The sequence below is a fragment of the Mauremys reevesii genome, linkage group 20 (assembly GCF_016161935.1).
Source record: "Mauremys reevesii isolate NIE-2019 linkage group 20, ASM1616193v1, whole genome shotgun sequence".
In the NCBI taxonomy this organism is placed as follows: Eukaryota; Metazoa; Chordata; order Testudines; family Geoemydidae; genus Mauremys; species Mauremys reevesii.
The window spans coordinates 23,203,325-23,214,621 of NC_052642.1; the positions used below are offsets into that span (position 1 = coordinate 23,203,325).

Consider the following 11,297-nt stretch of genomic DNA (forward strand, 5'->3'; position numbering starts at 1 on the left):
CTTGATCCTACCCCGCCCTGACGAGCTGATCAGTCCGCGTGGCTTCCTTCTTGTGTCATGTCACTCTTCTTCCCCCTCCACTCTGCCGGGGGCAGGGGCTCACGTACACCGAGGCAGCATGTGTAATCTCTGGGGCAGGGCCTTGTGACTGGAGTTACTGCTGACAGCTGTGCTGGTGACCCCTATGCAGGGAGGGCTGAGGCCTGCTGGTTCTCCAACACAGTGAATGTGCTCCGTGGTTGGGGAATTAAGTGTTGTTCACTAGCAGACTCTCCTTTCCGGTGAGACCCCTTGGTAGTGTGGTGAGCAGCACACAGTGGCTAATGTGTGAGGGTCTATCGGAGGATTAGCAGGTGGGGAGTTGGGTCCTGGGCAGTACAGCATGTTCCCAATTCTGTGAATCTCATTCAGAGGATTGATGAGCCCATAACTGTGTGAGCCATTTTCATTTGCTCATTCTGCATTCTGTGCATGATCAGCATGCAGAGCATTCTGGGTAATATGCATGCAGCCAGATTCCATGAAGTCTGACTTGCCACTGTCTGAAAGGGCCTGTTTAGCTCGGTAGGTCCCTCTGTCTGAGCAGTGCACTGATGGGAAGCAGGAACGCTGTGCAGAATGGGGTCTCTGGCTTTCTGTCCCATTCAGTGTTGCTGGGTTACATGTTAGTGTCTCTTCCTTTCTAGAATACAAAACATTACGAGCTGTTGAACTACAGTGAGCATGGGACGACTGTGGACAATGTTCTGTATTCATGTGACTTCTCGGAGAAGACCACACCCATTCCTCCCAGCAGCATTGTTGCCAAAGTGCAGAGTGTGATCAGTAAGTTATGGAGGAACGTGTTCCCTCCAGGGAGATGGGGCCCTGCCCTCATGCTGCCAGAGGAGCCAGCAGTGGGGGGAGTGGAAACTCCAGCTTGTGCTGAAGGACCGAATGCGGAAGGAAGGGGTCTCCCAAAGCCGACTTGCCCAGCAGCTACACAGTTTAACTCTCCCCTCTGAGCCCAGCTGCTTGGGGCAGCAAGTGCTTTGAACTGCAAATACCTGCTTCCTCTGATTCGAGTGAATGCAGACTCAGGGCCCTTTCCTGACACCTGAAAGCCATCGGTTCGGAGCTGGAATCATATGGTCTCCATAGACTTGTGCTGTAGATTTGCCTCTGACCAGTGTTCCCTCTAATTTTTTCCATCCATGTACAGAATAAATTTTGGTGTGTGAACCAAGGGATGTGCAGATGTGTGCCACCAGTAGAAACAAAAAACCTAGATATGATTATATATAATTTTATTTTTTTTTAAAGTTACCATAGGGATAATTACTCCAGCCAGGACAGGTTGGGCATTTTAGAGCTCACTACTCAAAGAATTAAATTTAAGTGTAAGAGAAATAAAAATTATGAAATGCACAGACCAGTCAAAACACTAAAATGAGACACTTTGAAAGAATACAATTACAGAGACTAGACGTGCATTGCAGGAAGTACCAAGTAGTAATAACAATACAAGTATGTGTTGGGAGGTGAGTGTGAAAGAGAGTGTGTGCACGCGCGCACTGTCTCTTCAAGACACTCACTGAAAGCTCTCCTGCTCTGTCCTGACTGACTCTGAGCCCTGCTGTCTCCCCTCCCCTGCTCTGCAGAGGGTGGGGTACATGGGGTGGGGAGGAGTGCGTGTGCGAGAGAGAGAGACTGGCTGACTGTGTGAGCTGGCTTCTGGGGAAATCTCAGAAACCAAGAAAGACACTCCGCCAGTCCCCATTCAGACCACAGCAGCTCCGAGTCCTCCTGAGCTAAGCTGTCCCCTCTGCCCTGCTCTGCGGAGATGGGGGACCCCTAACAGCCCCTCCGCCTCTCCCCCCTCCACTCCCCGGCTCTGCTCAGCCAGCAGGAGGGAGCAGCTTCAGGACAGAGCAACATAGGGGGAAGGGCACCTGAACACAGGCTGCCGCTGTGCTCTTGAATCAGCTGGGTGACATTTGAATCTCTCCTGTGTGGCGCACAGCTTACAGGGAACACAGCCTCTGACCTGGAAGCAAATGGTGTCCGTCCTGCCCCGGTTCCTGCCCCAAGCATCATTCTCCACCTCGGTAACCTCCCATTGCTTCACTCCTGCTGCCCACCTGACCACATGCACTTCCCACAGCTGGGCGTAGGTACAGCTCTCGCAGCACTGCCGCGGAGAGATCCCTGCACTCTGAAGTGGCTGGTGATCGTGTGACTGCAGCACTTCATGTTGTATAGAAACAAGCTGCTGCGCTTATGTGATGCTCTCTGGATGGGACACTTGCCCCAGCCTGTTTCTCATTTGCGTTTCTTTTCCAGAATGCCACAAAGGCAGAAAACAGGACGAGGAGCCGCACGAAGACGCAGTCGTGATGAATTCCCAGGCACAAGGGCAACGCCGGAAACCCTGCAATTGCAAAGCCAGCAGCTCTAGTTTAATAGGGGGCAGCGGAGCGGGGTGGGAAGGAACAGCCCTGCTCCACCACGGCAGTTACATCAAGCTGGGCTGCCTGCAGTTTGTCTTCAGCATCACTGACTTTGCGAGCAAACAGCCCAAAGGGGACGCTGCCTTAGTGCAAGACATGGACTTGGAGGACAAGCTGTCTCTGAAACCCCACCAGGTGCCCGTGCTGCGGTCCAACTCCGTTCCCTAGGAGCCGAGGCAGAGCCGCGGGGCGAGAAGAGCCCTGTCCTTCGACTCCTGCAATGCAAAAATGTACAAACCACCTTGGGATTTTCTGTCGGCCCAGACACTGTTCCCGTGCCGCTTGCATGACATGAAGAACGTTTCACTTTTTTAATTATTTTCTTCTTTTGCTCAAGTTTTAGGGGCATTTGCACATATATTTGTACTATACATTTCATTTTAAAAGGAAAGCTGCAGCAAGGAGGCGTGTCAGAGCGAGGGGGAGGGGCGGGTGCTGGCTGACTTGGACTCTCTCTGACAGATCGCTCCCATGCAGTTGTAAAATAATCAAAAACTTGTTCTATTTTGTGCCAGTGACAATAGTTTTATATTAAAAGAGAAAAATACAGTTTTCATACAGCAAATCTATACAATATCATTGTTTTATTTAATGTAAAGAAGTGCTGTCCTCCCCCACTTATTTTACCCTCCCCTCCCTGCTATGGTTGCACTACAAGTAGCTACTGTGTATTATGGGCAATGAGAAGTGAGTTCTTTTCCTGGTGTCCATCCTATTTTATTTCAAAGAAGGAAAAGTATTGGACTCTGTGTAAATACATCCGTGATGGCATTTCAATGTTTTAAAGCTGTGTACAGTGCTACATGTGGTATGACGTTGCCTCAAACTGTCTATTGTAGCAAAGCGTTTGTCGTAAACCTGTTTGTCTTTTTTGTTCTCTGCCACCTCCTCGCCCTCAGAACAGCTAGTTCCGATGTACATAGTCATTGTAATGTTTTAGACTTTACAGAAACTTTCCTGTATTCTGTATATAAAAAACAAAATACGTCAGCTCCTGCTTTCGACTGTCTGTCCTGACTCTGTACACACAAGCGAGGATCTACAAGAGCATCCCATGGCAAAACCCAACGTCTGGGAGAAGGGCTTCCAGGCTGGGCCCCAGGAACAGCCCTGCTCTGCCCCTGATCACAAAGTGAGCTCCTGAAGAATGGAAGGTTTGAATGCAGGGTGTATCTGTGATGGCCCCTGTGGCTCCCACATCAGTGCCATGCACTGGCGGTGTGCATCCCCTCCCCCGTACAGGGTATGTTCTTAGGGCGTCGTGCTGCACAGCAGACTCGCTCTGTTGGCACTCAAGGTTTGTAGCTATTACAGGGCGGGAGCTGCTCCCATTCAGCAGCTTCCCCCTTCACTCCTGGTTCTCCTGCCCTAGAGCCGCGCTCTGCTGTATTTTTACTGTTTTATACTCGATGTTCTGATCTGGAAATACTCACTCTTTTTGTACAAAGACGGAAGGATTTGCGATCTGTTCCAATGGCATTAAGTCTGTATTAATAAACTCTCATAATACTATTGAAAACAGAGCGAGAACCACACTTGCACCCTTCTTTTTTCCCTCCCACCTGCAGTTTGGGGCTCAGATAGCTTCTCACCCTCTCCAGACAGGGAACTTTCCTCCTTAGGCAGGTTGTGAGGCCTGGTGTGAAGGGAGCGTCCTCCCGGGAGCCATGTTCCCAGCACTGCAGCAAGGCTCCTGGGCCATGACTTTACTTGTAGCTCAGGGCTACACCTGTGCTCACCTCCTGAGACCTGTGACACATTGGATTGGCTAATCACTAGCTCCTGTGTTGAGTAAGTTCTGGGATTTTGGCAGCAGCCTTTAATGTGTTGGCTTTGGGTTTCTTGTAGTCCTGGGGTGCAAAGTGTTTTCAAGCCCTGCATGAATTTAGCCTCTGGTACTGGGAGGTGAGGGTTTGTTTAATCATCTTCAGCCATAACCTGGGGCAGGGGTGGGTGGTAAGGTAAATGCTAATACTGTCATGCTTTGCTCTGGTACCCTCCAGCCTCTGATCTCAGTGCTTGGCAAAACCTATTTCAGCCAGAGTCCTCCAGCAGAGGAACTTCTCCTGGAGCTGGTGAATGTTCCTGAGGGAGGTTAGTATATATGCCCATGGGATGCACCCCTTCTACCTGTCCAAATGACCCCCTGAAGCAGCATTTTCTGCCCTCTGTCCCTTTACTGCCCCCATTTGTCCCATTTAAAATCATTGGAGGCTGGCCACAACCCCCCTGGAACTGGCTTGCACAGGTCAGCGCTGGCTTCTGTGCACCCCTTCTGTGCCGCTCCTGGCTTCTGCTAGCCCAGCATGCAGGAACCGAAGGCAAACACTCCTCCTCCCCTCCGTGGGCTCACCCTCCTCTGCTTGTACTGCCCAGTGGTGCAGTTGAGCTGTTTTCTTTAGTCCAGTGTTTGCCAGGGGCATGATTCTAGTGTCAGTGCATTGCAAGCAAGCGGTGCCTACACACACAGGAGACCTTCCATGTGAGGTAACTCTCGCTGCCATTGTGTGGCCATGGTCTGCATGATTGGGAATAAGAGGCGTCCCTCCAAATGACTGTTAGGAGGGGCTGGGGGACAATTTGGGGTTCTTGAATACAGAGAATATAGGGCTGGGACTTTGTGTTCCTAGGTCTGTAAAGTGAAACGCACGTCTACGGGGCTAGATAACGGATCGTTTAAAGTCCCCCTGTGCCTGCTCTGCTATTTTAGTTCTTTCGTATCGGGTTTTTGTCCCACAGCTGGGGTCCTAGTTCTGTAGCAGAGATGGCACCAGACTGTAATCAGCATCTCTGATAGAAAACCATGAAATAAACCTATAGTTCAGAAAGTGAGGGGTGGGTCTAAGCCTGTTGAAACCTGTCTGTGCACCTGTAATTGGGGAATACTGACACTACAGCTAATGGCCTTGCCCCGAAGCCAGCGGGGAGCATGAATCCGTTCATGTTTGTTAAAGGGCTGCTGCAGAGGTGCCAATAGTCAGTTTTTCAAAGGTGCTGAGCCTCCACCAGGCCCACTGCAGTCATGGGTTGGTGAAGAGAACAAACAAACGCCCTCCTTGTGGAGCTGGGGGGCAGGTTTCCTGTCTGGGGTGGGAATTTTAGATTTCAGAACAATTTTCCATCCCAAATCAGGACAAAACTTCAATCTCAAAAAATTCTGCATACTGAAAATCTGAAACTGTTTTTGGACCGGTCCAATCAAAACGTTTCTTTATCTAACCTTTTATTAATGGTATATTAGTGTATGTAGCAATAGTGTCGTAGCCTTGTCAGTCGCAGGATATTAGAGAGGCGAGGTGGGCGAGGTGATAGCTTCTGTTGGTGCGAGAGACACGCTCTCGAGCTTACACAGAGCTCTCACTTCTGCGTCTCACCAACAGAAGTTGGTCCAATAAAAGATCCCACCTCACCCACCTGGTCTCTCCCATCTATCAAGTCATTTAAACCAAAACCTGGAACGTTTTTGTTCAGAAAATGCCGAAACAGGATGGTTTTGAGAACTGACACGTCTCTGTCACCGTTTGTTTGACACGGGGGTGAATGGAAACCAAGGCTTTCCTGCAATCAGTTTCAGTTTTGACACACTTGCTTTTTTGGACAAAAAACGTTGATCAGAAATTCCCCGGCCATCTCTAGCTCCTTGTCTTGCAGGCTCTGGCTCTGCAGGGGGCAGTGTTGCCAGCAGCCAGTGTCCTGTCCCTGGCTCAGCGCCAGCCTGCGCCCTGCACACGTCCTGGGCGTGAACATGCAGCGTTTGGCCTAGGAGGCTTGCCATAGCTCTGCTGCAGGAGAGAACAGCCCAGGAGAGCTTGAATGCAATGGGAAGCAAGTGACCTTTGCCCTTGCTGCAGGTTCTGGCTCAGGCTCCAGCCCGGCCTGAAACACGAATCTTGCAGCTGGAGGCGTCTGTGAATTGGCTGCAGCCAAGGGAAAACTGCTGCTGACCCTGTTGGCTGCGCCCCGGGAAGCCATGACAACGGTGCTGCTAGTGCTTGGGCTGCTCCTGGGCCTCTACGCCCTCCTCTATTACAACTGCATCAGAGGGGCCAAGTGCCGGGCGCAAAGCAGCCTCCGAGGGAAGACCGTGGTTATCACAGGTGAGCGGGAGAGGGGACAGGGGCCTCCAGGGGCGGGGGGCTACCTGGGCTCTGGTAGATCGTCTCTCTTAAAAATGGGAATACCCTCTTCTCCCCCCCCCCAGCTCGGGGCCAGGACTCTGACCCTGTTGGCAGAGCATCCAAGGGCAGGGGTGCCAGGCCCAGCTCTGCCTTCTCTCTCTAGGCCACAGATGTGAGCCCAATGCACCTGGCTGGAGCTCCCAAGGGTTGGGATCCCAGCAGACTTGACTCCACTAGTTGAGACAGATCAGAATCACCTGGGGTCCACCTTTAGTCCAGTGGCCAGGGCTGGATGTGTGAGACAAATGTGCAGGCAGCCCCACAGCAGGGTTACGGGATAACCTGCCCCCCCCCCCCCCGTGAAGTCTCCTAGACTGTAAGAGTTTGAACTTGGCCGTGTGCTGAGTTGCTCTTTACCTCCCCAAACCCTTTTCTAGTATTTCCTAGTCTAATTCTGGATATGCATGATAACCCTAGAAACGGCCACTCCCTCCCTGCCTGTGGCTACGGTTTGGCCTCAGCAACACGCTGTGGCAATGAGTTCCACAGTCTATTCCTAGTAAGAACGAGGATTTCTCTGTAGCAGTTCCACGCACAACACTGCATATGGAGCCTCTACATGTGACTGTCAAAAGACAAAGCTCCCCAGGCAAGTTCAGTGAGAGGACGTTTGGACCCTGGTGTCCTTGGCAAAGTTCTCTTCCCCTGGTTCGTTGTGCAGGGGCTTGTGTGCTGGCTGCACACTCCTTGTAAGAATCACCCTACCGGGTCAGAGCAAAGGCCCATCTACTGACAGGGCCAGGGCCAGGTGCCCCACAGGGAATGAACAGAACAGGGAATCATCAAGTGATCCATCCTCTGTCGCCCATTCCCAGCTTCTGGCAAACAGAGGCTAGACACCATTCCTCCCCAGAGGCGGCTGCATTTCAGGCAGGCTCTATGAATGGCGTTGAGAGGGAAAGCAGTGCTACCACAACACAGAGCTGGGCTGCTCTTGGTCTCCTTGTGCCCAGCTCCTTGTTCTGCTTTTCCAGGGGGAAACACTGGGATTGGGAAGATGACAGCCCTGGATCTGGCCCGGAGAAAAGCTCGCGTCATCCTGGCCTGTCGCAGCAGAGCACGAGGAGAAGCGGCTGTCTATGACATCAGGCGGGTGCGGGCTCTGTGCTCCTTTTCTCTCGCTCAGATGGATGCAGTCTGAGCCCCCGAGATGAGCAGTGTCTGCAGTGTGGCAGGCCTGCACTGTCCCGTGCCAGTCACGGCGCACTGCGAACTTTGAGAAAGGCGAGGGGCTCGCTGAGGCTCAGGCTGGGGCAGACCCAGGGAGGTGCAGAAGGCAGCGGTACCGGCTCGGGAGGGGTTCAGGTGCCATGACACAAGCAATAAAAGGGTTCCCTTATTCCCAGGAGAGGGAGCAGCATGGAAGGGCTCTGCTGCTCCCCAGTGAGGCGAGGGGCGCAGGTGCCAGCAGTGGGTGGGGAGTGGAGGACTGCAGAGGTACTGGCAAGGGGGTTGTGCAATTCCACGGGCACGGTGGGCCTCATTTCCATATGCAGGGAACTAACCAAGATGCCAGCATCCCCCAGGCAGGATTCTCTGACTGCCCCAGGGATGCCTGAATTCCCTGTTTACCTGCTCAACTGCCAGTTTAACACCTGCTGAGGCCTTTCTCCATCCCACTCAGGTGCCTCAATGTGGGCTGGCTGCATGGTTCCCAACAGTAACCACAGTGGAGCCTGCAAAAAAAAAACACCACACGTGCACTCTGGGGCTGGGTGCTCTGAAGGGCAAGCAGCTCCCTCTGCTAGTTCCTGTTCGCAGTTTGCCCCGTGCTTCAAGGTGGAAACGGGGCATCACCTTCCCCGTCGCTGTCACTGGGCCGGAGCCCCACTGCCCCGTGCACCACTGTAGCCTACACTGAGTGCCTCCCCCCTTTCTCCAGGAGAGCGGGAACAATGAGGTTCTCTTCATGAGTCTGGACCTGGCCAGCTTGGACTCAGTGCGAGCATTTGCAGAGACTTTCCTGAGATCTGAGCCTCGCCTCGACATCCTGATCAACAACGCAGGTGGGAATCCCATTACCGGGTCTGTCCCCCAGCTCTGGGTGGGGCAGGGGTAGGTAGGTCAGGCAGGTGCTGAGGAGGTTCTGGGGGGAATCTCTGGATGCTGATGTTGGGGTGATGACTCTGAGGCAGGGAATAACACACTGTAGACTGGCTTTGGCTTGCAGGACCTGTCGGGTGGAGAAAGTTCTGGACCAGAGATCACTGCTGTATATTGGAGCTTTTTTTTTTTCTACAGGGGTTGGAGCAGGTGGCAGGAAGAAGGATGGCTTTAACCTGGTCTTTCGGGTCAACCACCTTGGTCACTTCCTTCTGACTCACCTCCTCTTAGAGCGGCTGAAGCTCAGTGCACCGAGCCGCGTGGTGATTGTGGCCTCCAGTGCACATCAGTCGGGGAAGATAGACTTTGAGAACCTCCATAAGCCGGTGGAAGGGGTACTGCAGAACTTCCAGGCTTACTGCAACAGCAAACTGGCCAACATCTTGTATACCCGAGAGCTGGCCAACAAACTGGAGGGAACCGATGTAACCTGCTATGCTGTTCACCCAGGTGAGTGTGGGTCCAGCCTTTCTCTAGGGATGCACCTTCCAAATCCCACCCAAGGTCCTGGGGGCGATAGATCAGAGCCTCGCTACTCAAGAAGGGAAATTCAATCCAGTCCTGTTTGAGACCTGCCTCAGGACATCCAAACTGGCTACTAAGGACGATAATCTCTGATTTAGGTTCATTTCAGATCTCCCTGAAGAGGGGTACTCAAGCTCCTGGACTCCTGTGGCTCTTCCCTTTCATACTGAGCCTCCCACCCAGGCGAGGACTGGTCAGCAATGTTAATCAGAGGGGCAGCTTTCTAATGAACCAAAGTTACTCTTTACCCCCAAGGCAGTGACCTCTAATTCTGCATCTCGCCTGGCCTGCAATTAAATTCTCTTTCCTACCTCTCCAGCACCAGTTGGAATTTGGGTGGGAGGGAGGCTAGAAAATGGGTGTTGAGCGTGCAGGAACTGGTATTTGGAGGAAGCATGAGGTACAGATCAGAAACCATTCAACACCCTACTTTGCAAGTCACTTTCTTTGAACTGTCCATATGCTTAACCCCTCTTTGCAGTCAAGTTCCTGCTAAGTGAGTGCTAAGAGAACATAAGAATGGCCATACTGGGTCAGCCCAAAGGTCTGTGGATGGTTCTCAGTGAAATGTACTAAGAACCAAACCCAGTGTGCCTGCATGCGTCTCACATAGTTTTTGCCTTCTCTCTATCCATCTTCACTGGCACCATTGCCCTTTATGCCTCCTGAGTAAGACACCCTGCTCCCAGATGAGGGATGTTTCCTGTACATTCCAGTCTACCTGCAGCTGCTGCTTTATTTTGCTTCCAGGAATCGTTAACACAGAACTATTCCGCTACATTCCGATCTGGCTGTGGCCATTCTTTGTTCCGATCTCCTGGCTCTTCTTCCGAGACCCTACTGACGGAGCCCAGACCTCTATCTACTGTGCCACACAGGAGGGGATTGAGATGTTCAGTGGACGGTACTTTGTGGACTGCCGGGTACAAGATCCCAGGCCCCCGGCCCGTGATGATGCTGTTGCCAAGAAGCTGTGGGAAGTCAGTGAGAGGATGGTGGGTTTGGCTGCTTAGAACGTGCTATCCCCTGACCTGGACAGCTATGTAGGGGCCATAGACTGGAATAGCAGTGGCTGCTGTAGGGGTAGGACTAAGGTGCATTAGGAAACTGAGGGGGCCTCGTACTGACAAGAGAGGCAGAGCTGAACGAGAGGCCTCAGATACATTAGAAGTTACATGGTGGAAGCTCCATGGCATCTAGGCTATGCCAGACTATCCAACATGGTAATATGAACAACATTTACCCATCTTTTTAAGAAGCAGGATTTTCTTTACAGTGCATCTAACAAATAAGATTTTGAGAGCTGGGACTCCCACTCCGAATGTAGATGCCTTACCCTGCCCCACAATGTGTAAGGTTGATGATGTGGGTTCTCATTTCTCTCACCTCAAGCCCTGTTTCATACCCAAACACTTTTGATAGCATTTTCTATAATTGTATCAGTTAAAACACAATAAAAATAACCATTTTAAAGGTGAATTAAAACACCTCCTTGAGCATGTATCATTTCCCCATCCCACTTTCTCAGAGCAGCCCCAGTCCTTGCTTTTCAAGAATAGCACTGATGCCTAACACTTAAAACGTTTCCACTGGGGCAATTGCCTAGTTCTGTAGTATCCCAAATGCAACAGTTTCATGGGGCTGTTTCTGTATGTAACTGGTCAGCTGGGGTCCATGTGCTAGAACTGCACAGAATGCCGGGGTAGCAGATACGTGTTCGCCGAGAGGGTTTTGGAAGGCTGACGGTCAAAGGAAGTCTGCTGACGTTCTGGGCAGGATACTAGAGGTAACAGCTACGTGCACAAAGAGACAAAATGCTGGTAAGTCCTCACTGCGTACTGACCAATGGGTGCCTCCTCCAGTGAAATAGCTGCTGTGTCTCTCTGACAGTGTCTTGTCTGCAGTCAGCAAGTTGAGAGTTATTTAAATTCTGTCTAGAGTGTGTGTGTGTGTGGGGGGGGGGTGCTTGTTTAAAACTGAGTGAATGAACATGAGGTGAAAC

The 11,297-nt window shown here is 51.8% G+C and overlaps 2 protein-coding genes across 4 annotated transcripts in view; both read left to right on the forward strand.

Moving 5' to 3' along the window:
- PHF12 (PHD finger protein 12) overlaps positions 1 to 3,479 on the forward strand; it is a 43,667-nt gene extending 40,188 nt beyond the window's left edge. For all 3 annotated transcript variants that reach the window (XM_039507843.1, XM_039507844.1, XM_039507845.1), the window contains 2 exons: positions 687 to 825; positions 2,323 to 3,479. In XM_039507843.1, coding sequence (XP_039363777.1) covers positions 687 to 825; positions 2,323 to 2,657 — 474 coding nt within the window. In that variant the 3' untranslated portion in view covers positions 2,658 to 3,479. The remainder of the gene's footprint in view (positions 1 to 686; positions 826 to 2,322) is intronic.
- Positions 3,480 to 6,260: 2,781 nt separating this feature from the next.
- DHRS13 (dehydrogenase/reductase 13) lies at positions 6,261 to 10,774 on the forward strand. Its single transcript, XM_039507431.1, has 5 exons — positions 6,261 to 6,586; positions 7,642 to 7,760; positions 8,550 to 8,673; positions 8,909 to 9,220; positions 10,046 to 10,774. Exons 1-5 carry the CDS (start codon positions 6,460 to 6,462, stop codon positions 10,306 to 10,308), a joined length of 945 nt encoding a protein of 314 aa, XP_039363365.1. The 5' UTR covers positions 6,261 to 6,459; the 3' UTR covers positions 10,309 to 10,774.
- The last annotated feature ends 523 nt before the right edge of the window (positions 10,775 to 11,297 follow it).

Excerpts from the sequence above, each read along its gene's own strand:
- DHRS13 (XM_039507431.1), top strand. The coding sequence starts at position 6,460 with ATGACAACGGTGCTGCTAGTGCTTGGGCTGCTCCTGGGCCTCTACGCC. Across the intron at positions 6,587-7,641 it reads GAAGACCGTGGTTATCACAG|GGGGAAACACTGGGATTGGG; the intron begins GTGAGCGGGAGA and ends CTGCTTTTCCAG. Across the intron at positions 7,761-8,549 it reads CTGTCTATGACATCAGGCGG|GAGAGCGGGAACAATGAGGT; the intron begins GTGCGGGCTCTG and ends CCCTTTCTCCAG.